The sequence below is a fragment of the Heterodontus francisci genome, chromosome 30 (assembly GCF_036365525.1).
Source record: "Heterodontus francisci isolate sHetFra1 chromosome 30, sHetFra1.hap1, whole genome shotgun sequence".
NCBI classification, from domain to species: domain Eukaryota; kingdom Metazoa; phylum Chordata; class Chondrichthyes; order Heterodontiformes; family Heterodontidae; genus Heterodontus; species Heterodontus francisci.
The window spans coordinates 48,822,095-48,850,056 of record NC_090400.1 but is presented as its reverse complement, the minus strand read 5'-3'; the positions used below and the strand labels follow the sequence as shown (position 1 = coordinate 48,850,056).

The 27,962-nt window shown below is 41.2% G+C and overlaps 1 protein-coding gene across 1 annotated transcript in view; it reads left to right on the top strand.

Annotated features, from left to right (window-relative positions):
• The window catches only part of LOC137346753 (lissencephaly-1 homolog), a 119,882-nt gene extending 93,662 nt beyond the window's left edge, over nt 1–26,220 (top strand). Inside the window, exons 9-11 of the mRNA XM_068010534.1 lie at nt 529–630; nt 5,365–5,521; nt 21,784–26,220. Coding sequence (XP_067866635.1) covers nt 529–630; nt 5,365–5,521; nt 21,784–21,857 — 333 coding nt within the window. The 3' untranslated portion in view covers nt 21,858–26,220. The remainder of the gene's footprint in view (nt 1–528; nt 631–5,364; nt 5,522–21,783) is intronic.
• The last annotated feature ends 1,742 nt before the right edge of the window (nt 26,221–27,962 follow it).

Genomic DNA, 27,962 nt, shown 5'->3' with positions numbered 1-27,962 from the left:
TATGAGATGCAATAAAGGTTTTTTGTGTAGTAGTTCTGGATTCTTGATTTTTTTCTAACTGGCATAGCTGTGCTATATTAAATAAAATTAGTGAAATATGCAATTATTTCCCATGGTTAAGGTAAATATTTTCAGCCTGACTTATACTTTTTGTTTAAACAGTCATCTTGCATTGTTTATTTTATCAAATGCTAATATGTTTTACACAGTAAGGAGAAAACTTCACAACGTTGTGACCAATGTCTGCAAGTATCACATGAACCGATATTTATGTAACTGTTCTCATTAACTAGCCTACTCTAACTTGTGTCCAAATTAATGGTCCCACATTTATAATAATTTTAAAAATTAAACCAATCGCAAATAGCCAATAATACAATTCTACAAACACCATGTAAAACCATAGCCGTCCAATCTAATCCCACCTTCCAGCATCTGGTAGTATTGAAATAGGAAATTGAATCTCTTGCTTTCAGTAGTGTGTTTTAGTACGCATTTCTAACACCTTCTATTTCTGTTCTTTTGCAGACTAAAAAGAGTGGCAAACCTGGACCTTTCCTGCTGTCAGGATCCAGAGACAAGACTATTAAGATGTGGGATATTAGCATTGGAATGTGCCTTATGACACTGGTGAGTGTGTACCACCAATTGAAATACATAATAGAGTAACCTGTTGCAGATGGTTTATAGAATTAAGTAGTCTTAGTCAATTCCTTCCCCAGCGGCTCAATTGATCACTGTACTAAGCCACATGGACTGAGAAGTTCCTGCATTTGACTCCAACTGCAGTGTGATACGAGTGGCCATGTAATTTTAGTACTCCTGAACTTGGAAAAGAGAGCAGTCAGTCAGGATTTTGCTCCTGTTGACCTCTTGAAGTGCATAGTCAAAGTGCATTCAAATCAGTTTGGCTTTACTTTTACTTTCACTCCCTTGTTAAGGAACCCACCAACACTCAACCAGTCCAACACTTGATTTTGATTTAGATGCCTAAAGAACATATGAATTAGAAGCAGAAGTAGACCATTTGGCCCCTCGAGCCTGCTCCGCCATTCAATAAGATCATGGCTGATCTGTATGTTCCGAATTCCACACTCCCATCTACTCCGGTAACCTTTGATTCCCTTGCCTAACAAGAATCTATCTACCTCTGCCTTAAAAATATTCAATGACCCTGCCTCCACCACCTTCTGCGGCAGAGAGTTCCAAAGTCGCACAACCCTTTGAGAAAAAAATTCTCCTCATCTTTGTCCGAAAAGGGCGACCCCTAATTAAAACAGTGCCCCTGGTTCTGGACTCGTCCACAAGAGGAAACATCCTTTCCACATCCACCTTGTCAAGACCGTTCAGGATCTTACATACTTCAATTAAGTCTCCCCTCACTCTTCTAAACTCCAGTGAAAACAAGCCCAGTCTGTTCAGCCTTTCCTTAGAAGACAACCCACTCATTCCAGGTGTCTATATCTCGTAAACCTCCTCTAAATTGCCTCCAACGCATTTACATCCTTCCTTAAATAAGGAGACCAAAACTGTGCACAATATTCGAGATGTGGTCTCACCAATGCCCTGTTAAACTGAAGCATAACATCCTTACTTTTTATTTTCAATTTCTCTTGTAATAAAGGATAGCATTCCATTAGCCGCCTTTATTACTTGCTGTACCTATAAACTAACTTTTTGTGATTCATGCACTAGAACACCTAGATCCCTCTGCACCTCAGAATTCTGCAGTCCTTCTCTGTTTAAGTAATAGTCTACTTTTTATTCTTCCTGCCAAAGTGAACACCTTCACATTTTCCCACATTATACTCCATCTGTCAGATTTTTGCCCGCTCACTCAACCTATCTATATCAGTCTGCAACCTCCTTATGCCCTCTTCACAACATACTTTCCTACCTATCTTTGTATTATCTGCAAATTTAGCTACCGTGCCATTGCTCCCTTCATCTAAGTCATTGATAAAAATTGTAAAACGTTGAGGCCCCAGCACAGACTTGTGCAGGGTTCCACTCGTCACATCCTGCCGCTCAGAAAAGGACCCACTTATGCATTCTGTCTGTTTTCTGCCAGACAGCCAATCTTCCATCCATGCTAATATGTTAGCCCCCTACACCATGAGCTGTTACTTTGCAAAATAACCTTTTATGTGGCACCTTGTCAAATGCCTTCTGGAAGTACGTCAATGAGCTCCCCTTTATCCACAGTGCATGTTACTCCTTCAAAGAACTCCAATAAATTGGTTAAACATGATTTCCCTTTCACAAAACCATGCTGACTATTCCCGACTACCTTGAGTTTTTCTAAGTGCCCAGCTATAACCTCCTTAGTCGATTCTAACACCTTCCCCATGACAGATGTCACGCTAACTGGCCTGTAGTTACCTATTTTCTGCCTCTGCCCCACTTCTTGAATAGAAGGGTTAAATTTGCTATTTTCCAGTCTGATGGACATGGATCTAACGAATTTTGAAAAATCAAAACTAACGTATCTACTACCTCATTAGCCACCTCTTTTAAGATCCTAGGATGAAGTCCATCAGGACCCGGGGACTTGTCAGCCCTCAGCTCCATCAGTTTGCTCAGTACCGCTTTCCTGGTGATTGTAATTTCATCAAGTTCCTCTCTTCCTTCCACCCTTTGGTTTACAGCTATTACTGGAATGTTTTTTGTATCCTCTGTAGTAAAGTCAGAAGCAGAATATTTGTTCATTTCATCCGCCATTTCCTTATTATCTACTATTAACTCTCCATTCGCACACTCTAGAGGACCAACACTGTTTACTTTTTTCCTTTTTAAAATACCTGTTGAAACTCTTGCTATCCGTTTTTACATTTCTAGCTGGCTTCTTCTCATACTCTTTCTCCTGGATTAACCTTTTAGTCATTCTCTGCCTTTCTTTATGTTCTTAGAGAGAGAGAGATACAGCACTGAAACAGGCCCTTCGGCCCACCGAGTCTGTGCCGACCAACAACCACCCATTTATACTAATCCTACATTTAATCCCATATTCCTTACCACATCCCACCTTCCCTCAATTCTCCTACCACCTACCTACACTAGGGGCAAATTACAATGGCCAATTTACCTATCAACCTACAAGTCTTTGGCTGTGGGAGGACACCAGATTACCTGGCAGAAACCCACGTGGTCACAGGGAGAACTTGCAAACTCCGCACAGGCAGTATCCAGAACTGAACCTGGGTTGCTGGAGCTGTGAGGCTGCGGTGCTAACCACTTTTTATTTTAATAAACATAAATGATTTTGACCAATCATCTGACCTGTCACTCATCTTTGCACAATTATATGCTTTTTCCTTCAGTTTGATGCTTTCCTTAACTTCTTTAGTTAACCATGGATGGTGGGTCCTCCCCTTAGAATTTTTCTTTATAGTAGAAATATCCTTATTCTGAGTATTCTGAAATATCCCCTTAAATGTCTTCCAATGCTTCTCTATTGATCTGTCTCCCAGCCTAGTAATCCAGTTCACATCAGCTAGCGTAGCTTTCATGCCCACATAGTTACCCTTATTTAAGTTTAAAATACTAGTCTTAGACCCACTCTTTTTCAAACTGGATGTAAAATTCAATCATATTGTGGTTGCTGCTACCTAGCAGTGTCTTTTCTCTGAGGTTGTTAATTAATCCTGTCACATTACACAATAGCAAGTCTAATATAACCTGCTCTCTGGTTCCAGAACGTACTGATCAAAGAAACTAACTCGGAAGCATTCTATGAACTCCTCATCCAAGCTACTATTGCAATCTGATTTTTCCAGTTTATATGTAGATTAAAATCACCCATGATTATTGCCATCCCAATATTTCTTCTTGTGTACTTCATCCTACATTGTAGTTACTGTTAGGGGGCGTCTAGACCACTCCCACCAGTGACTTATTTCCCCTACTGGTCCTCATCTCCACCCAAACTGATTCTACATCCTGATCTCCTGAACTAAGGTCCTCTCTAAATATTGCACCAGTGCCATCCTTGATTAACGTGTTTCCCTGCTTCCCCTGCACCTTTATCTAGTTTCCTATTCTTCTTGAATGTCATATACCCCCTCAATATTCAGGACCCAGTCATAGCCATTATGGAGGCATGGCTGTAGGATGACAATCAGATCATATTTATTTACTTCAGTGTGCCCTATCAATTCGTCTACCTTATGAATGCTACATGCATTCAGAACTATACTCCAGAATGAGTCAAATCTTCAGGAGATAGCGAGATGGCGAAGAATAAAACTGTCTAAAAAGCCTTCAATTATCTAGTTAAGAATATACGTCCTTTAAAATGTCCTGTCGTGTCAGTTAACACAACTGGCGATGATTATTTTAATGGCACCCTCCAGCTCCAGACATTGCACTTCATATTTTAGTAAATTTCTGACTATCCACTTCCCTTAAGAAATCCTTTTGAGTGTAATTGACCCCGCATAATGTAGATCGCTTACTAAGCAGTAACCTATTATTTTTCAAAAAAATGAACAGTGCTCCAAGTTCTGGATTTGTTGCTTAGCTCATTGTTGCCAGTAAATTGAGAACACGTTACCTCTATTGTTCTTGTGGAGCCATGATCCCCCAACAAAATGTTTTGTGTTAGTTGCTTTGAGGCCTTAGCAAGATATTGTAATTGTATTTCTAATTCATTCTTCCATTGATACCAACATTTCTTTTCCAAGTGTGGTGATGGTTTCCTTGAAGTGCCCATTTGCTAACATTGAACCAAGGAAGCTCAAAGTTACAGTGGCTGAGTTCCGCCAAAGTGCAGCACGTTTTTAAAAAAAAAATTAGTTTTGGATTGATGTGGGAGGGGGAGAGGAGAGTTGGAAACATCAAGTAGAAATTACCCAATTGTATTTTCAGCAGGAATCTAAATTTTGTATATCTGTCTGAATTGGATATGTTCGAATGTGGATACCATGTCCACCCTGCAGATTTAATGATTTCTCATTTTCAGGGCTTTTAAGCTCTTTCAGTTTTCACTACTTTGGTTCATTTTGTACTTCCTGCATCTTTGAAGTAGATACTTCAGATCCATAGAAGAGCTTGTAGCAAGCGGGAATAGCTTTTCCTCAGTTGAGCAGTTTGCTGCTCCATGGAGCTAACAGTGTTTTTAAAAAGCAAGATAAATCTTCAAGGCTGTAAAATGTGCATCCTGATTAGAAATTGCGTTGATTGGGGCCATTGATCTTCATTGTCACGTACGATCCAAGATCAAAAGAAAAAGTTTCCAATTTGCAAACCAAGTCTGCTATATGTTTGATTTTTCGTCCATTTTCCCTTGAGGAAAAGGTGGTCCAAGCAAATTTTGGCAGTCTTTGAAGTGGTAAACTCCTTAATGATGTGTCCTGTTAAATTTAGGTTGGCCATGATAATTGGGTACGTGGTACCCTGTTTCATCCTGGAGGAAAGTTTATTGTGAGCTGTGCTGATGACAAAACCATTAGAGTGTGGGACTACAAGAACAAACGGTGCATGAAGACCCTGAATGCACATGAACACTTTGTTACCTCTCTTGGTATGTATGGTAATAGCTTAAGCCATGATCAGGAAGGACAGTGCTTTGCATCTCATTATAGGTTGATTAGATTTCGTGAAAAATATTTCCAACTTAAAAGTTTTTTAGTACAAACAAAGTACTACTTCAGATAGAAGTGCTTACTTTATAAAGACAACCTACAAAATAATTTAGAAATAGTGTCCAGCTTGCCATTCACATTTTGGTTTACTTATTCATGGAAGCTTCTAAGCAGATACAAATGGTGTTATCACTAAGCTTATTCAGTACTAATAAACTGCAGAAAAATATCACCAAAGCCAGTGTAGTTTAATGTCTTAATCTACTTGCATAATTCATTTTTAATGCTTTCACTAGTTTATGGCCTTGTAACCAGCAATTCTTCATCTTCGTGTTACATAATGTCAGAGTAAGCAGTGGGTAATATCTCTAATATGGGGCACGCTGGATCTGTGAAATATCCAGGAGGAATGCATGTGCATTAAGCATTGGAATTGTGTTGTTCACGTAGAGGAATGGTGAGGTTGAAGAGCAGCTAACTGCATTCTGCAACACATATAGGAAGGAAACATTTCTGTAAGACACTTTCCCGAATGTAGTAATACATAGATGGAAATATTGAAGCAGAAGGTAGCTTATGGATACGTGTCTGCACACAAGGGAGGCTTGAGATTGAGGAACCAGTACAGGAAATTGATACGGTTGGGGGCATAGGGGAGGTAGTCAAGAGCTATACACAACACCATGGAGCAAGGGGATACTTGTGGAGAGAGGGGTTAAAGAGAAAGAAGAAACCTCCTCAATTTGAATTGGAGTGGTAATTATATGGGATTCTATAGGTATGGTAATGTACCTGTTCTGTAGTTTTGTGGGTCCTGAATGGTGTGTTGCCTTCCATGTGCTAGTGTAAGAGATACAATGGAGCAGTGAGAAAAAATCCTGTAAAAAGAGGGAATGTATGGCAAGGTACTGAACAGTAGTGTAGGGCTTCAAGGATTGTAATCTCAAGATTACTTGTGGTGGCACATGGTGTACAAATTAGGAGAATATTATATATATTTTTTTATATATATATATTTATATTTCATTCGGTGGATATGTGGTTAGGAAAGCAAGGGATATTATTATAATGAAGTGACTCCTGCCAACGCAGCCCAGCGCCGAAATAGTCAGAGCGCCCCCAGCTTCGCACATACGCAGAACAGACTCTTGCTGTCGGTATGGTGCTGCGCGTGCACAGTCTACACCAGTACCCAGCTTGTCAGGACTAATTCACACTGCACCGTCTGCTCGCCACTTGCTCCCCGCCTCACGACTTCTCCTCCATCGGCTGCTCGCTCCCCATTCCACCCCCCCACTCCCCCATCTGTGGGTCACTCAGTCCCTGTCTCGCCACTTCTCCCACCTTGGCTGCTCACTCCCCGCTTCAACCCACACCTAACTTTGGACCATTTGTGAACTTCCCGCTTCCTCCCCTCTGCTCTGCCTCTGCTTCCCACTCCCTCCCGCTTCTGGTCCCTGCTTCCTCCCGCGATCACAGCCTTTCTTCCCCGCATGGGGGAAGCGGGGAAGAGAGAGAATGACAAGATAGGCAGGTGAGGGGAGGGAGACTGCGAGCGGGAGGGAGCGAGGAGCTGAGGGACAGCAGAGGGGACGAAGTGGCGAGGCCGTGAACGAGTGGCCCACAGGTGGGGGTTGGGGGGTTCGCGTTGAAGCAGGGAGCGAGTGGCCCAGGGGAGAGAAGTGGCGAAGCGTGGAGTGAGCTGACAGGTACGGGAGGCAGCGGCGAAGTGAAGCAATGGCAGGAGGGAGCGGGGTACTGTTGGGGGTGGGATGGAGGTAGCGAATCCAGCCGCTGTGGCCATTTGGGTTTCTTTGTTTTTGTGATAAATTGAGCAGCACCATTTTTACTACTGGCAGCTTTCCTCTTCATTATCAGCCATATGGCCAATTTCTGTATCATCTGCAAACTTAATAAACATACCCCTTACATTCAAATCATTGATATGTACCATGAGGCTACATTTGAGTATGTGCAATGACTCGCCACCTAGTGGTTGCGTTGTCAGCAAACGCAGCCTTATTATAATGAAATCATAATGGCTCTTATATGGGGATGTGTACTAGGAGCAAATAAATAAAATACTGTGGCAGTTCATGCAAGATGTGCAGACCTTCATTGTACAGGCTAAGAATAGAACCATTCTTGGAGTCATTACAACACAGAAGGAGGCAATTTGGTCCATCGAGTCCATGCCAGCTTTCTGTAAAGCAATCTGGTCAGTCCCATACCCCCGCTCTATCCCTGTAGCCTTGCAAGTTAATTTCCCTCTGGTCCCATCCAATTTCTTATTTGAAATCATTAATCATTTCCACTTCCACGACCCTCATAGTCAGCTAGTTCCAGGTCGTTACCACTCACTTTGTTTATATAAAAAAAAAATTCTTCTCATCCCCCTGGATCTCTTGCCCAATGCCTTAAATCTGTGACCCCTAGTCCTGGTACCATCAGCTAATGGGCACAGCTTTTCTTTGTCTACTTTGTCTAAATGTGTCCTCATCCTGTACACCTCTATCAAATCTATCCTCAATCCCCTTTGCTCCAAGGAGAACAACCCCAGCTTCTCCAACCTAACTGTGTAGGTAAAATCCCTCATTCCTGGAACCATTCTGGTAAATCTCCTCTGCACCTTCTCAAAGAACCTCACATTCTTCCTAAAGTGTAGTGACCAGAATTGGACATACTGCTCCAGTTGGGGCCTACCTAGAGCATTATGAAGGTTCAGCATAATTTCCCTGTTTTTGTACTCCATACTTCTATTTATGAAGCCCAAGGTCCCATATACTCTGCTAACTACTCTCTCAATATGTCCTGCCACCTCCAAGGACCTGTGCACATGACCCCCAAGGCCCTTCTGCCCCTGCACACTCTTTAGAACTGTGCCAATTAGTCGATATCGCACCTCCCTATTCCTTCTTCCAAAATGCATCACCTAACTTCTCTGCATTAAATTCCATCTGACACTTTATGCCCCTTCTGCTAACCTATCTATGTCCTGTTGTCAATTGGTGTCATCCTCACTGTTTGCCACACCTCCAAATCTGGTGTCATCAGATTTTGAAATTTTACTCTGTATTGCAATATCCAAGTCATTAACATACATCAAAAAAAGCAGTGGTTCTAACACTGAACATTGGGGCACGCCACTGACTACCATTCTCCCGTCTGAAAAACAACCATTTACCATGATTCTCTTTTCTGTCCGTAAGCCAATGTTTTATCCAAGCTGATAGTAACCCTCCTGTTCCATGAGCCTCAATTTTGTTAACCAGCCTTTTATGTGATTCTTTGTCAAACACTTTGTCAAACACTTTGTTAAAATCCATATAGACAACATTTACTGCATTCCCTTCATCAACTTTCTCTGTTATCTGCCTTTTGTAAATCTGTGCTGGCTGTCCTTAATTAACCTCTTTGGGGTGGCGCAGTGGTTAGCACCGCAGCCTCACAGCTCCAGCGACCCAGGTTCAGTTCTGTGTACTGCCTGTGCGGAGTTTGCAAGTTCTCCCTGTGACCACGTGGGTTTCTGCCGGGTGCTCCGGTTTCCTCCCACAGCCAAAGACTTGCAGGTTGATAGGTAAATTGGCCATTGTAAATTGCCCCTAGTGTAGGTAGGAGAATTGAGGGAAGGTGGGGATGTGGTAGGAAATATGGGATTAATGTAGGATTAGTATAAATGGGTTGTTGATGGTCGGCACAGACTCAGGCTGAAGGGCCTGTTTTAGTGCTGTATCTCTCTATGACTCTAACTCTAACTCGAACCTCTCCAAGTGCCTGTTGATTTTGTTTGCCTGATTGTGTTTGCCTGATTGTGTCTAAAACCCTACCCAACACTGATGTTGAACTACCAATCTAAAGTTACCAGGAATGTCTTCACACCCTTTCTTGAATAAGGGTGTCACATTTGCCACCATCCAATGCTTTAATGCCCCCTTCGTATCTAGGGAAGATTGATAGAGAATGGCAAGCTCTTCTATCTCCACTCCCACTTCCTTTAGCAATCTAGGATGCAAGCAACTTATCCACTCTAAGCATAGCCAGCCTTTACAGTGCGTCCTGCCTATCAATTTTCACCCTATCCATTACCTCTACTGACATTTTGTCAGCATCTTCTTCCTTAGTAAACATCGATAGAAAGTATTCATTAAGTAATCTAGCCTTGCCCTGTGCCTCTAAGCATATATCACCTCCTTTGCCCCTAATAGGCACCACCTTGCTTCTTACTACCTGCTTACTACCTATTCACATGCCAGTAGAAAATTTTTGGGTTCCTTTTTACGTCAGCTGCCATTCTATTTTCATTCTCTCTTCGCCAGTCATATTTTCCTCTTCATTACCCCCCTCAACTTTCTTTATTTGGCCTGGTTCTCGCTTGAAGAATTGACCTTGCAGATCATATGCACACTTTTTTTGTATTCCATCATATTCTCTGTCTCCCTCTGCATCCAAGGAGTCTTGACTTTGGTTCCCCTACTTTCGCCCTTGTTGCAATGTACCTCGCCTGTACCTGAAACATCATCTTGAAGATCACCCATTGTTCTATTAGCTTTTCCTGTCAGTCTTTGGTTCCATTTTACCCTGGCTATATCTCCTCTCATCCCATTGAAGTTAGCCCTCTTCCAATTTAGAAGTTCTATTTTAGTAATGGAGAAGAGCAAGGAACAATCTAATCACTCTTGCCCAAGTGTTCCTCCACAGACACTTGGTCCATTTGGCCCACTTCATCTCCCAGCATCAGATCCAGCAATGTCTCCTTCCTCATTGGCCGAGAACGTGCTGGTCAAGGGAGTTCTCCTGAACACATTTCCGAAATTCCTCCCCCCACCCCGCCTTATTCTTTACTCTAACATTATCCCAATAGATATTTGGGTAATTGAAGTTAGAGGCCTGCTTTAGGTAAGGAAAAAGAACCCGACCGAACCACAACGGGCCCGAACCCGCCACTACTCTGCCCAACCCGACCATCCCTTCACTTACCTTCCCGACACTGAACCTGCAAGAAGCTGCAGCGCATGCGCAAGACGTCATAGTGATGTCACCCGCTCACTGCGCAGACTCAGTTTCGTCCCAGACTCCCAGCTCAGGTAAGTTTTTATTTTTAATACTTACCAGCAGAGCACTTACCGTGTGGACCCGACCCGACTCGACCTGATCTGACCCGAGCCTGAAAGCCGGCCCCGGAAGGTGGGCCCACCCGACCCAAACCCGACACGTATCGTCGGTCCCTTCGGGTCGGGTAGCAGACCTCTAATTGAAGTCCGCCAGTATCACCACTCTATAGTTCTTCCACATCTCTGATTTCCCTACAGATTTGCTTCTCTCTGCCCCTCCTCTCTCGCTCTCTGTCACGCTCTCTCTCACTCACTAACTATTTGGAGGCCTATAGAATACCCTCAGTAGTGTGATCATACTCTTTTTGCTTCTCAGCTCTAACCAAATGGATTCTGTCTTCACCCCCTCAAGGACATCCTCTTTCCAACACTAATGTCTTCCCTAATCAGTACTGACATCCCACCTCCCTTTTTTTTTTCCTTCCCTATCTTTTCTGAGCACTTTATATCCCTGAATGTTAAATGCCCAGGCCTCGTCATTTTTAAGCTGTGTTTCTATTATTGCCACTACATCATATTCCTACACTGCTATTTGTGCTTGTAGCTCACCAACCTTATTTACCACACTGTGATTTTACATAATGCATTCTAAACCTGTCCTCATATTCCTCGTAGACCTTCTTTGTCTACTCCTATCTAATATAGTACTACTTCCTTCTCTAGTACTATCCAACACTCTTACTACTTTATGCATCTTATCCATTTAGTATGTTTACTATTGCTTGGTCATTTTCTATCATGTCACTGGGATCTTTAAATTACATCAGTAATTTGCTACAAAAATAATCATAATGCTTGAAGGCTGTAAACTACATCCACTCCAGAGAGGAATATTCTGCATGGGAAAGGGAGTGAGGCAGAAGTTGTCGTACATGTCAGTACCAACGACATAGGGAGGACAGGTATTGAGGTACAATGGTCAGACTTTTAAGAGCTAGGGAGAAAGTTAAAAAGTAGAACTTTTATGGTAGTAATCTCTGGGTCACTCTGTGCCATGTGCTGGTGAGAGTAGAAATAGGAAGATAGGGAAGATCAAGGCGTGGCTTGAGGCATGATGCAGGAGGGAGGGTTTCAGATGCTTGGGGCACTGGGATCAGTTCTGGGGCAGGAGGCATCTAATTGAAAGGGACTTGTTGCACCTCAACAAGGCTGGGACCAATGTTCTCGCAGGGAGGTTACTAGTGTGGTTGGGGAGGGTTTACACTAAAATGGCAGGGGGGTGGGCACCAGCATACCTCAATACCTGTCCTCCCTATGTTATTGGTACCAACATGTACGACAACTTCTTCACTCCTTTTCCCATGCAGAATATTCCTCTCTGGAGTGGATGTAGTATACAGCCTTCAAGCATTTCTATGATTTTTGTAGCAAATAAAACTGGTAACTGATGTAATTTAAAGATCCCAGTGACATGATAGAAAGTGACCAAGCAATAGCAAACATACTAAATGATTTCTTTTTTGATAACGCTAAGCTGACTGCAGACCATCTCCCTAGCATACAAATTGAATTTGTGCTGGGGATGGGGGAGAAAAATACTATCAAATATAGAAATTTTAAATAAACTGATAGGCTGAAGAAGTTAAAACAAGGACACGGTGCTGTGCCCAGATGGTTTCTGTTGCAGCCTTGTCAAGATCCTAATGGAATCATCAGAAAGTGAAATAGTACCTGAGATACAAAAGTAGATGAAATGTCAAATCTTAAAATGGCCACACATTCAATGCAGAAAACTACAATCCTGTGGGCATATTGTCTGTTTTATTATAAGACCTCCTGATAGAGAGGATACCTAGTTAGGTTTGGTGTGGTAGGTAGGAATTAGCAAGGATTTGAGAGGGGACGGTCTTGCCTCTCAAATTTACTGGCTTTGTTGAAGACAAAAGTTCTGTGGATGCAATAGAGTTTTGAATTTCAGTAAGGCTATTGATACTGTACCTCAAAAGCCATTCATTCACAGAATAGGAGGCAAGTTTTTGAGATGGATTGAAAATTAGCCAGACCAGGGAAAGCGAAGTGTGGCTTTGAGTAACTGTTGATCTAGCAAGGGCTTACGAGTGGACTGACATGGCGATTGTCATCATAACGTACTCGTCCTACTTGCCTTCTCTAATGGAAGTGTCTCCTCACTGAGGTACAATTTCATAACCATCAGCCCCTCTTCATTACTTTGCCCAAGTGGTTTTTTATCATACAGTCTGAGGCTATTTAAATATGGGATGCATCACAGCTAGTCTCACTTACACTTAATATCCACTAACATTCACAGCGAGGTTGGTGGATATCCTTCAGGAGTGGGACTCTGATATTTCCCTGTCCTTTGTTTTGCTGTAACTGTTCTAAAGATTTGATGCCATGCCTACATTCCCATGTAGGTTTATAAACTTGTATCATGATTTTTCACTATAACTTCATAATAGAACTTTGAGATTTAGAGATACAGCACTGAAGCAGGCCCTTCGGTCCACCAAGTCTGTGCCGACCATTAACCACCCATTTATACTAATCCTACACTAATCCCATATTCCAACCACATCCTCACCTGTCCCTATATTCCCCTACCACCTACCTATACTCGGGGCAATTTATAATGGCCAATTTACCTATCAACCTGCAAGTCTTTTTGGCTGTGGGAGGAAACCGGAGCACCCGGAGGAAACCCACGCAGACACAGGGAGAACTTGCAAACTCCACACAGGCAGTACCCCGAATTGAACCCGGGTCGCTGGAGCTGTGAGGCTGCGGTGCTAACCACTGTGCCGCCCTTAATGAGCAATTTTAATGGTATTGTTTCATAAGCTATTTTTTGTTGCTTAAATATGCTTTCTGAATATGCCCTTGGGTAACCCTGCCTCTCGTTCATTGCTTTAATTATATAAAACCGTCTGCTCATCGGTAATTTCAGGCTTAAGGGTTTATTGCAATAATCCATTCATGTTCTACATCTTACAAACAGTAAAATGTTAAATTTGAATTTTTTGCATTTTTTCTAGCTTTATGGCGAATTGGTAAATTCAACAATGTACAATGCGCTGTTTAATACGAAGATTAAAACAAATAGCGGAGCCAGCAGTTAATGTCTTCTGATTTACAAGCACCTGCTAATCATTCAAATAAATATTAAATGTAGTGCTGAACTGCTTTCAAGCAATTGCCTTTTAAGACACATTTTAAGATTTTGCCAATGCATATTTTCACTGCTAGCATTATAAGCCAATTTTCAAATTCAGTTTTACTATTTCCAAGTAGGAGATTACCTTGCTCTAATAGGAGAGAATTATTTACTGCAGGAGCCAAACTGCACAAAACCAGTAATATAAAATGTGTCTTCAGCGAAGCTTGGGTCGTTCTCCTTAAAGTAAATAAGGTCAAGAGGAGTTTTAATAGAGGTGTTAAAAATCATGGGTATCGACAGAGTAGATAGAAACTGTTGCCATTGGTGGAAGCGTCGAGAACCAGAGGACACAGATTTAAGATGAACAGTATAAGACAGAATGGCAATGTGACATTTTTTTGTGCAGTGAGTGGTTAGGATCTGGAATGCACTGCCTGAGTGTGGTGGAGGCAGATTCAATCATAGCTTTCAAAAGGGAATTGGATAAGCGCCTAAAGAGAAAATATGCAGGCTACAGGGAAAGGACAGGGGTGTGGGACTAGCTGAGTTGCTCTTGCAGAGAGCCAGCATGGGCATGATGGGCCAAATGGCCTGCTGTGCTGTAACCATTCTATGATTCTATTCTATGTTACTCAGCTTTTGCAACATGCTATAGGTAAAGTTAGCTACGTAGCAGTGGGGATAAAAGTGGGCTGTGACGAGTGATGTTCCCCAGGGATCTGTTCTGGAGCCTGAACTTTTCACCATATTTACTGATGACTTAGATGATGGAACAGTGAGTAGTATATTCAGGTTTGTAGCCGATGCCAGGAGGGACAGTAAGTAGTAAAAATGGGAGCAAAAAGTTTCAAAGGAACATAGATACGTGAGTATGAGAAAATTGTGGTATATTGAGGTCGTCCACTTTGGACCCAAAAAAGATGAAATGGATTATTTTCGAAATGGTGAGTAACTGTAGAAAAGCATAGAGATTTAGGAGTCCAAATTCACATTGAAAGCTGGTACATAAAGCAGTCAAAAAGGCCACTGAAATGTTGACATTTATCTCGACGGAGCTGGAATACAAAGGAGAGCAAGTTGTGCTTCAGTTGCCTAGGGCCTTGGTCAGACAGTTTCTGGAATATTGTATTCAGTCTTGGGCACACACCTTAAGGATATACTGGTATTGAAAGGGGTACATCTCAGATTCATCAATGATACTTGAACCTAGGATATTGAAATTTGAGTAATCTCGACTAGACCTACAAGCCTTCAAGATCTCTGCACTCCTCCAGTTCTGGCCTCCTTGTGCATCTCTGATTTTCGTCATGGCACCAATGGCGGTCATGCATTCAGCTGCCGAAATCCTATGCTCTGCAAATCCCTTCCTAAAACACTGCCTCTCTACTTCTCACTCCTCCTTTAAGTTGCTTCTTAAAATCTAGCTCTTTGACCAAGCTTTTGGTCACCTGTCCTAATATCTCCTTATGTTGCATCGTGTCTCATTTTATTTGACGCTCCTGTGAGGTACCTTGGGATGTTTGACTAATGTAAAGGTGCTATATAATGAAAGTTGTTAAAAGGATTTGATAGGGTAGATATGGAGAAACTATTTCCTCTAGTGTGGAAATTAATAACAGGTAGGCATAAGTGGACTGGAAACAGCTACTGCAAGGTAAATCAGCGTCAGGGCAGTGGGAGGCATTTAAAGAAGAGATTCAAGGGTTTCAGAGTAAACATGTTCCCACAGAGAAAAAGGATGTGATGGCCAATTCTAGAGCCCCATGGGTGTCAAGAAGCTTACAGGGAAGATGAGGCAGAAAAGCAAAGCTTATGTCCAACACACAACTCAATACTACAGAAAGCGAAGAGGAGTATAGAAAGTGGAGGGGTGAAATCAAAAAGGAAATTAGGAAAGCTAAGAGGGCGTGAACGAATATTGGCAACCAAAATCATGGTGAATCCAAAGATGTTTTATCAATACATTAAAAGTAAGAGGATAACTAAGGAAAGAGTAGGACCCATAAAAGACCAAAAAGGTAACCTATGTGCAGGGGCAGAAGATGTTGATATGGTTCTTAATGAACACTTTGCGTCTGTCTTCACAAAAGAGGGGGGCAATGCAGATATTGTAGTCAATGAAGAGGGGCGTGAAGTATTGAATGTGATAAACATGGGGAGGGCACAAGTATTAATGGAATTAGCATCCTTGAAAGTGGGTAAATCATGAGGACCAGATGAAATGTACCCCAGGCTATTAAAAGAAGCCAGAGGGGAAATAGCATAATTTTCTATCATTCCAGTTCATCATTTTCTAGTCCTCACTGGATGCATGTGTGGTGCCGGAGGTTTGGAGGACTGCTAACTTCTTGACTACCTTATCCACCTGCGTTGCCACTTTCAGTGACCTGTGGACCTGTACACCCAGATCTCCAGTTGGAGACGCAGGGATTAATCAGGGATAGTCAGCATAGCTTTGTCAGGGGGAGATCGTGTCTCGCAAGTTTAATTGAATTTTTTGAGACGGTGACTAGATGTGTAGATGAGGGTAAAGCAGTTGATGTAGTCTACGTGGACTTCAGCAAGGCTTTTGATGAGGTCCTGCATGGGAGATTGGTACAGAAAGTAAGAGCCCATGGGATCCAGAGTAATGTAGCAAATTGAATCCAAAATTGGCTTAGTGGAAGGAGGCAGAGAGTGATTGATGGTCGAGGGTTGTTTTTGTGAATGGAAGCCCGTGACCAGTGGTGTACCGCAGCGATTGGTGCTGGGACCCTTGCTGTTTGTAGTGTACATTAATGATTTATACATGAATATAGGAGGTATGATCCTCAGTACCTTGCTCTACGGCAGCGAGGCCTGGACAACGTATGCCAGCCAAGAGCGACGTCTCAATTCATTCCATCTTCGCTGCCTTCGGAGAATACTTGGCATCAGGTGGCAGGACTATATCTCCAACACAGAAGTCCTTGAAGCGGCCAACATCCCCAGCTTATACACACTACTGAGTCAGCGGCGCTTGAGATGGCTTGGCCATGTGAGCCGCATGGAAGATGGCAGGATCCCCAAAGACACATTGTACAGCGAGCTCGCCACTGGTATCAGACCCACCGGCCGTCCATGTCTCCGTTATAAAGACGTCTGCAAACGCGACATGAAATCGTGTGACATTGATCACAAGTCGTGGGAGTCAGTTGCCAGCATTCGCCAGAGCTGGCGGGCAGCCATAAAGACAGGGCTAAATTGTGGCGAGTCGAAGAGACTTAGTAGTTGGCAGGAAAAAAGACAGAGGCGCAAGGGGAGAGCCAACTGTGCAACAGCCCCAACAAACAAATTTCTCTGCAGCACCTGTGGAAGAGCCTGTTACTCCAGAATTGGCCTTTATAGCCACTCCAGGCGCTGCTTCACAAACCACTGACCACCTCCAGGCGCGTATCCATTGTCTCTCGAGATAAGGAGGCCCGAAAGAAGAAGATCAGTAAGTTTGCAGATGACACTAAAACGGGTGTTGTGAATAGTGAGGAGGAAAGCCTTAGATTGCAGGACAATATAGATGGGCTGGTAAAATGGACGAAGCAGTGGCAGATGGAATTTAATCCTGAAGTGTGAGCTGATGCATTTTGGGAGGACTAAAAAGGCAAGGGAATATACAATGGGTGGTAGGACTCTAGGAAGTAGAGAGGGTCAGAGGGACCCTGGCCTACTTGTCCATAGATCACTGAAGGCAGCAGCGCAGGTAGATGAGGTGGTTAGGAAGGCATACGGGGTACTTGCCTTTATTAGCCAAGGCATAGAATATAAGAGCAGGGAGGTTATGATAGAGCTGTATAAAACGCTGGTTAGGCCACAGCTGGAGTACAGTTTACAGTTCTAGTCATCACATTATAGGAAGGATGTGATTGCACTGGAGAAGGTGTGGCGGAGATTCACCAGGGTGTTGCCTGGGCTGGAGCATTTCAGCTATGAAGAGACTGGATAGGCTGGAGTTGTTTTCCTTGGAGCGGAGAAGGCTGAGGGGGGCCCTGATTGAGGTATACAAAATTGAGGGGCATTGATGGGATAGATGGGAAGAAACTTTTTCCCTTAGAGGAGGGGTCAATAACCAGGGGGCATAGATTTAAGGTAAGGGGCAGGAGGTTTGCAGGGGAGTTGAAAAAAATATTCAGAGATTGGTTGGAATCTGGAACATACTGCCTGAAGGGGTGGTAGAGGCAGGAACCCTCAACATTTAAGAAGCATTTAGATGAGCACTTAAAATGCCATAGCATACAAGGCTACGGGCCAAGTGCGAGAAAATGGAATTAGATTGGATGAGTGTTTGATGGTCGGCACAGACGTGTTGGGCCGAAGGGTCTGTTTCTGTGCTGTATAACTCTGACTCTATGACTCTTTGTTTAAAAAGGGAGTGAGGGATAGACTGAATAAGTATAGGCCAATCAGTATAACCTCTGTAGTGGGAAAATTATTGGAATTAGTTCTGAGAGACGGGATAAACTGTCACTTAGAAGGGCATGGATTAAATCAATGATAGTCAGCATGGATTTGTTCAGGGAAGATCTTTTCTGACTAACTTGATAGAGATTTTTGAAGAAACAAGGAAGATTGATGAGGGTAATGTAGTTGATGTGCTTTACATGGATTTTAGCAAGGCTTTTGACAAGATCCCACATGGCAGACTGGTTTAAAAAAAAAAAAGCCCATGGGATCCAAGGAAATACAGCAAAGTGGATACAAAATTGGCTCAGTGGCAGGAAACAAAGGGTAATTGTTGACGGGTGTTTTTGCAACTGGAAGGCGGTTTCCTGGGGCCTTCTGCAGGTCTCTACTAGGTCCCCTTTTTGTGGTATATATTAACAATTTGGATCTAAATGTAGGGGGCATGATCAAGAAGTTTGCGGACGACACAAAAATTGGCCGTGTGGTTGATAGCGAGGAGAATAGCTGTAGGCTGCAGGAAGATACCGATGGACTGGTCGGGTGGGCAGAAAAGTGGCAAATGAAAATAAACCCGGAGAAGTGTGAGGTGATGCATTTGGGAAGATCAAACAAGAAAACACGATTAATGGGAGAATACTGAGAAGTGTAGAGGAAGTGAAGGACCTTGAAGTGAATGTCCACAGATCCCTGAAGGTATCAGGACAAGTCGAAAAGGTGGTTAAGAAGGCATATGGAATCCTTTTCTTTATTAACCAAGATATAGAATATAAGAGCAGGAAGGTTATGCTGAAACTGTATAACTCATTGGTTTGGCCACAACTTGAGTACTGTGTGTAGTTCTGGTCACCTCATTACAGAAAGGATGTAATTGCACTAGATAGGGTACAGAGGAGATTTATGAGGATGTTGGCAGGACTGGAAAATGCAGCTATGAGGAAAGATTGGATAGGCTGGGGTTCTCCTTGGAAAAGAGAAAGCTGAGGGGCAATTTGATTGAAATATACAAAATTGTGAGGGGCCTGGATAGAGTGGGTTAAAGGTCTGCAAAGGAGACGCGACTGAGCCCGAATGCCTGACCCAACCTGAACCCGACACATGTCGGGTCCCGTCTGGTTCGGGTCATGTAGCAGGCCTTTACATCAGTACATGGGTAAAGGCCTGCTACCTGACCTGTGCCAACAGGACCCGCGACGTGTCGGGGTCGGGTCGCACTTCCGGATCCAGCATTCGGGCTCGGTCGGGTTTCCTTTGCAGACCTTTAGAGTGGATGTAAAGGGCCTGTTTACCTTAAAGAGCTCAGTGACTAGGCGAAATGAGGAAAACAAAATTCATCCAGAGGGTGGTGGGGGTCTGGACCTCACTGCCTGACAGGGTAGTTGAGGCAGAAACCCTCAACTCATTTAAAAGGTGGCTGGATAAGCACCTGAAGTGCTGTAATGTGCAGGGCTATTGACCAAATGCTGGAAGGTGGGATTAGGCTGGGTGGCTCGTTTTTCAACCAGCGCAGGCATGATGGGCCAAGTGGCTTCTTTCTGTGCTGTAAACCTTCTATGATCTTAAAATTAGAGCACAGACATTCAGGAGCAAAATCAGAAAGCACCTTTTCAAACAGAGTAGGAGAAATCTAGGACATGCTTCTTTGAGAGGCTATGGATGCTCAGACAGTTGGAGAGCTTTCAAGACTGATGGTTTTGATATAAGTGTATCAAAAAATATGGAGCAAAAATGGGTAAAATTAGTTGAGCTGCAAAGCAGTCTTGATCTAATTGAATGGCAGAGTAGGCTTGAGGGACTGAATGGCCTTTTCATCTTGTGTCATGTTTTAATGTATCTACCCAAAAGAGGATTCCAGAACATTGGCATAACAAACAACAGTTGTTCCATATTCTCATTTCTGGCATCCAATTAGGTGTAATATTTGTTTAAGCCTACAGGGTAATTGATATAATTCAATTGATTTAACTGCAGATGACCTTGTTGATCTCTAACATGTTGCTATTTAGCAACCTCTAATTTACCCCCAAATTGATACTCTAGAAGTCGAGCAACTGAGAGCTTTTTTTCTTGCCATTCTTTGCCCCAAAATAAAATTATCTAGTTTGCCTAGGGCACCTTTAAGTCTGCAAATGTTTGAATTTATTCATATTCTTTTTAGGGCATTTAATGTAATAAGTGTTGAGACCATGTATAAATTGGCCAAGAGCATAATCTCTTTTTTGCTCCAATTATTCCGATTAATATATTTATTTTATTACGGGTGGTTGAGGATTTATGCTGTATTTATACTTTGCTGAAGATTTTTGTACTGTAGCCATTAATTTTGTGTATAGTTTGTGTGTTTTGTGCTGGTGGCCCAGTCAAATTAGAGAATTTATATATATATTTATTTATATACTTCAGTTTGGTGTGAAGGCTTTTATTTCAAAGTTAAAATAAATTTCAAGAGTGTATAGCTGGAATTTCACAAATGTCCAAGAAAGTTTCCATTATAAAGATGAAATTTATTGAAATGTACCTGTAGTGTTACGTAGCACTATATATAGTTTATACAGATGTGCAGTTTTTTGAGGTCGTGGTGGGGGGGCACTATTGCAGTGGTTTGAATTAATTTCTTCTGTGCTGCATAATTTAGCACCTTGGGCCATGATCTAATTTGGTGGAGGTGATCCCAGGTCCCAGTTCTTGTAGCTCTGATCAATTGTTATGAGGTGTGTAGCAGGGTGCCTGATGCCCCTTCCCATCATAGTAATGTGATTTGAAGTTTAAGTTCTTCAAAGAAACAGTTTCTTAACATGTGTCAGATCAAACAACATCTACCATCTTTTACTTTTGGCTGAGCCCTTAGTTTTACATTTGTTATCACTAGGTTCCCTATCTCCCATATATCCCGCATTTCCATTCCTCAAGCTGCCTTTAAGAAATTTCATTTCCTCTTTTGTGGAATGTACCTTTTTCCTCAACAATTGGTAAAAAAAGAGCATGAAGCCCAGAACTGTCTGGAAACTTAAACTATTTCTGCATGGAGGTGCTCTAGTAATTTGTGCACTTCAAGATGAAGATCTTGTTCATTTGGGTGATGCTTCTCTTGCTTTTGTCTTGTAACCCACCTCCATAGAAACTTTGCTATCTTTTATTAGAACTACTCTGGTTATTGTTCCTCTAACCTTTCTATTCCTGAGTTCCAAATATGCCATGTTGCACATTCATCCTCCACGCTGCAGTTGAACTTGAGACCCATCACACCTTTTCTTACTATCATTCTTTCCAGTGATCTCAAAATGATGGAACACGATAGTATGGAGTTCCAGCTTGGCATAACCTAATCGCTACATCTCTGTTTTAACGCATCTGTTATATTCTTTTCAACTCCTGTACCGACCTGCGCTGTAGCCCTTGAACCTTCAGCTGTGTTTCATGAATTAAGAAACACGCATTTGGTATAACTCATGTCCTTAAGTGTCAGCTTCATTTGGAAGATAGCTTTTGAATAGTTTTGATGTCTGTGACAAATGAACTGCCTTTTTTGTCTTTTGTTTCTAATCCTCATTTTCTTCTACAGATTTCCACAAGACGGGTCCATTTGTTGTCACTGGAAGCGTAGATCAAACGGTAAAGGTCTGGGAGTGTCGCTGATAGAAATGATCATCTGTTTTTTTTCTCCTTCCCCTCCTTTCTCCTTCCTAACCACCCAAAACCCCACCCTTCCGGATGCACTCAGTTACCATGGTTACCCATCGAGCTCTGTTTAATAACTATTGTCCTTTCATGTAAATTATTCTGGATGTAGATTGAGCTATTAAATGTTACACAAAAGTATTCATGCATGGTGAATCCGAATTGTATACTGTAAATTACATACGTTGTCTAGAAGTACCATAGGTAAAGAACAAGGGCTAGCATTGGTCATACTAGACCTGGAAAGCAGAAGTTGATTGGATAATTAGGGCACTAAATATGACTCTGAAATTAAATTGACAGCTATCAGAAATGGTCTTTATTTTCATCGTCATTGTAGTCTAAAGCACAAAACGTGCTAATTCTGTAATCCTTAAATCACTTTGTGTGGTACTAGGGTTCATTTGAGGAGTGTGTAGGTGTATTATCCATAAATTAGCAACCAATCTGTTAACCCCTTATAAGTGATTACAGCCAAGAATCCAGTGAACTCAAATTGCAATGGATGTATTCTGAAGACCATTGTTAGATCTCCCACTCAGGCTGGGATTAACATTCACAAGTAATTATATTTCAAAGTTGGCTTTCACAATATGTAATAAATGAGACTATTTATCTTTTTAAGCCTACGTGTCACTTTCACCCAACCTTGAGATGCAGTAACAATGATCAAATACAAGGTCTAATTGGTGATTGCTGAGGATAACTGATTCAAACATTTGACCCCTGCAAAGATAACTGTGTTATGGTTACATTGTAACTGTACTGAGAATCAAAAAGTACTGTCTGGGGTGTGTACTATCTAAGGATTGCATTAAGCAAAAACCACTTCAAACAGTACTGCATCTGAGCACTGATGAGTTTGTTTTAGTGCACACTGTTAACTGGTTAGATTTGGTTGGACAGTACATTAACCTTAAAACTGAAAATTGAAGTGGATACTTAGCTTAATTTAAAAAAGATGCTTCTAATGATGAGCTTTGTAGCACCATTTCCCATAATAGACACATTGCGTTCATATGTTTTAGAAAGATATTTTAGTGACAATTATTCATACTATGAAAAAGCCACTAAATATGCAACACTTTTAACTAAGATACTCAGTCATTTTAAACTGAACATTTTTTTGTAAATGTCTAGAGAAAAAAACGTGCTGGAGAGATTTTGTAGCAACTCGTGCCATTTGTTTTAATAGCTGTTCTTTTATTTAAAACATATGAAAACCTTGTGCCTAATCCCATCAGCACATCCTGCTTGAAGCAGGGGTCACTTATTTTATGAAGGATGTACTCTACAACTTAAAATATTTAAGAAAATTTAATTTCTAGGACAGAGTGGTGTAAAATATGCTTTGTTGAAGGCTATGAGCAGCATCTATCAGTTCAAATGGTGCTTTAGAATAATGAGTCATTAAAAAGCCCTTTGTGCTTTTTTGTTGTAGTGAAATGTGCACCATGCTTTTTTTTTTAAATCTTGACTTTAAGCCAGTAATCCAGTTTAAAGATTGTCCTTGAAATTATTTTGGAAACATGTCTATTTTTGACTTCTCTGATCTTCTTTGCACATAGTCAACAGCCCTCCCTCACTCTTCTCCTTGGTACATATGTAAAATGCCTTTGGTTGAAAACTTTTCACCTGGAAGAAAAGTGATATATAGCTTATGAAGGAACCAGTATCGAAGGAGGAATAACTTGCAACTTAAAATGTCACATCAGCTCTAGGAATTGCGTCAAGTTCTGCTTTGTCGTGTCCAATCAATGCAATTTCTTGTTCGTTCTGGAGAGTGTGCAGTGATGTTTTGTGAATTCTGTGGCCGCCTGCCATTGTAACTTCTGAGTTCAATATCAGTAACAGTAAAACAGCCAGATTATTCCAATGTTGTGAATCTGTAAACAGAACATCAATTCTGGGAAGAACAATGTGCTCATTAGTGGGTAATTCACAGTGGCTGCTGTAAATTACATGCAGTGCATCACATGTAATATTTTAAACCTTGAGTAATGAATGCAAAATGTTAATTTATGGCTGCATAGGGTTAAGTTCCCAGTTGCCAATCAAAATTCTAATGAAGTTGGCCTTGACGAGAGCTGCACTGTTCATTTTGTATATTATGCTTATATTCTGACCTTATACTTGTGACTCGCTCTTTCCTAAAATCTGCAATACACTGGTGCAGCAAAGATATCACACGTTAGCAGCAATTCTAATGCAAAGCCTTTGTCAAGCAACTAACTGCAAGCATATGATAACTAGAATCCAGTCTGCTACTGATAGTGTTTCCATATCTAATATAAATTGTGCTGCCTGGAAAAATTTGGTTTAAAAAAAAATCTAAAACCTGGTGATTTGGACAGTAGCAACTGTTAACTGCAAGAGATGCTATAATCCTATGGGAATTGATACACCAAAAATTCATTTTGTCAGCACTTCCATGCCTTCTATTACAGCTCAGGTTATTCTACGTATTCCACATTTAGTCTCACCATAAACATTTAGTGAATTGAAAAGTAGTATTTCATGTCTAAACATCTTATAAAGTTTGCTTGCTGGTATTTCTTCTGGCAAATGGATTTTGACTCTGGCAGTTGTATTTGATGTGACTGCATTCCAGATTAGATATTGTAATAAAGTTGCTTGTTAAATAAACAAGCCATTTCTCATTTCCCATTTCTCTTTCCCTTCCCTTTCCTCCCCTACTGAAAAATACACGGTCAATTTACACAATTCTTTAAGTTTCCAAGCTTCATTCAAAAGCGGTTTCACTGCTTTCAGAACTCAAAATGTAATCTTGCATGCACCCTTAATATGCAGTAAATGCCTATTACAGTCGCTGCCTCTCCTGAAGCCTTACAATGAAAGCGAAGTCCAATCAACCAAGTAAAGTTCAGGCAGCTTATCACACTGCAACTGTTAGTCAGAAATATCCAGTCACTTTTCGGTGTTTTTACTGTTAATTTTTGTTGAAAGCACTTTTCTGTCAAAATTTGCATACTTGACTGACAATGGCACTCCTGTTGGATATTCTGCAACTAGGGAATGCTAGCACATGTATCAAAAATTATGATTTAGTGGTACGGTATTAAAGCTCGTGGTGCTGTGAGGAAGTTGAAGCAGTAGTTGTGGTAGCTCAGCTTTGAAGTGTTTGCAACTATTTTAGCTTATTTAAAGAGTGTTGAAAAATATTTTCTGAACAGGTGATTAAACTCAATGCCTAAAACAGCTACCTTCACATTTGTTTTCAGAATAATCGATAACATCATTAAAGCAGCCTTAGATGTGGAGTACAGTTCATTCCTTTTAAGAGCACATAGAATTTTTCAATAATAAAATCCACTGTCTTGACCAAAACTGCTTTTGCCTTTCCATTTTTTAATCCAAAAATTTGTACATAGGAAACAATTGTTTTAATGAGGAAGCTGCTCTTAAATGGAGTAAACTGTACATTCACTTGCTAACTGAAAGTTGTGAACCAAATTGTTTTTAAACCCATTACACATTCCAGAAATGAGCCCTTAACTACCCATGTGCCCCATTCCAAATTGTAGGTGACTTTAATAGAAACCGCTTCAATATATATTGGTTGAAACCATCTAGTACGATTTGGCCTTTGTTGAAGTTGAAAAGAAAACTTGTATAGCATCTTGCACTTTAAAACAACAAAAAACCGTCCTGCTTTCTTCAGTGCGTGTATAGTGTGACCAATGCTATGTCCAAGGCACTAAACAAACCTAGTAGCTAGCAAGTGTAAGGGGCTATGGAGCACTGTAGTTTTGAAAGCTTGGTTATAGACACACCAAGCCCAGTCTACTGTCAGTACCCTGCTTCTCCTATTTGCCTCTTCCTCTTTTTGTGAATTGCCTGGTTCAAACTCTTCTTAAATGGCCATTCCCACTGGAGCCATTTTTAACCCATCAGACTCTGTTTTGTCAGCTATTTTACTGGCTGTTAATTGACCTTTGCCATTCCCACTGTATCATGTGATTGGCTGCTTTCTAGTCCTGCCTTTTCCCTCAGTGTTCCTAAGGTGTACCTGAAGACCAGTAGTGAACCTCCAAGTAGACGTTGTACTCATCACTGACACTATGGCAAGAAGTAATTTTACAAGCAGAAGCAAAGGGTGCAATTATAAGTACCAGGACTGAGAAGATAATTGAGCTATTGACACAGTACAAGCAATCAGTTAAGGAATGTATATACTGCTGTGTGTTTTACAGTAAGATTTGTTGCTATCAAACTGTGTAAAACAAGATTTATTCATGTTTTCTGCATATTAAAATCTTAATGTACCAATTGGTAAAGACTATTAAAATGCATACAAAACTGCTGTGTTTTTTTCCTCCTCGTGTGAGATTTTTTTTGCTAAATCCATTGTTTTCAAGTGCCTTGGACCATATTGATGCTTTTACATCACTGGTCAAATGTTGACCCTGGAATTGTGCAGCTTTTTAACAGGGTAGTGTGTTTGTTAATGAGGAATGAGACTGACTTTGGATTCTAGTCCTGCTGTTCAGGTTGGCAGAGTCTGCAGCATGTTCTTCCCTTGGAGGTCAGTGGTTATGAATTTGTTTATATCTCTGGGATGTGTATGAGCTTCCTTCCTACAATAAAAGCAAGACTCTACAGATGTGTTAGGGAGTGTGGAGAGAGTCTTCAGGATGTCAGCATTGAAAAAGAAGATATGGGTTGATCACTCTCCGCCTCCCTTGTCTTTTTGCTTTAGAATAATTTTTCCATTGATTGAAGTTACTTGATGGCTAAAAGTAGAAAATATCATTATTTTAGAGCAAGTTAAAATCTATTCATTTTGATGCTAGTGTGTCCTGTCCCTGTCTAACTGATGCGTCATGTATAAAGATCAAATAACCTTTGCTTCCAGTAAATAAAAACTACAGCCCACCTACAAATTTTATTCTGAGTACTCCATGTTGTTAATCTGTCGTAGTAGCTTTCCCTCCGTGAAATTGGGATTTCTATAAATGCTATATTCAGAACTACAAAAATTTACAGAATATTGGTTTATTCAAAAGATGTGAAAAAAGGCAGAGTGAGGTCAGTCATGAATGGTCTACGCAGAGTCTGACCTGATGTTCAAAGGCACTTGTCTTCTGAGGAAAGGACTCTTAAGACATGCACTTAAATTGAATAAAAGGTAGCAATGAAAAGAGAGGTTATGGTAGAAATCTGGAATTTTAAAAAAAACTTGAAATATAATTTGTTCATCAATTTTGAAGCGTTTGCCACCTGAAATAGTAACCTGGTGTTTTCCGATGACACATCTGTGATTTCCACTATTTTCAATTTTTACTTTATTTCCAGCTGTTGCAATGATCCTAGTTTAACTATTGTAAACTTTCTAATCTTGCTATACTTTGAAGACCAGAAATGTTTCCGCAATCTCAAAGGATTATTTTAATCAGTTGATCATTGCTTGTAACTTCACTGTCTAAATGAATTTTAGCTGTCACTAGATGAGGCAACAGTTGATAAAACATTGAAGTAGTTTTGAGTTTGAAGGGTATTAAAGTCGTCTCTGTTCCATCCCATCCCCTCCACAATTGGTAAATGGTTCTGAAGAATTGTTCTGCTTGGAAAACTTGATTTGTTGAAAACATAATTAGTAAACGTTTTATTGCCTTTCTCAGTACAGTATTTGATTCCTGCTTTGATCTGGGTTGTGGCAAAAACTAACATTTTTGTTTCAGCTGAATCTATGGAAATATGTATCTTTGGATGAGGAATGAAGCAAAGTGACGAAGTGGCACCTATTTAAATAAATATTGTGGTTTAGGACTGCCTTCCCTTCACCCACCCTTCTCACTCTTCAAATACAGGATGCGAGAACCTCTCCAGTATGTTCAATGTTGAAACAAGTGTTCTGTCCTCCAAACTCAGCAATGTTGTAGAGATACTTATTTCAGTGGCAGCTACTTTCAGAATGGGATTACTTGAATCTGTTTACTATCATGCTGTCAGCTTGGGCACAGGAAAGGCAAGGAAAGAAGAATGTTTTACCAATTATCAGATTACTTCAGTGGTAGCATACACTCCTGAGTCAAAACTATG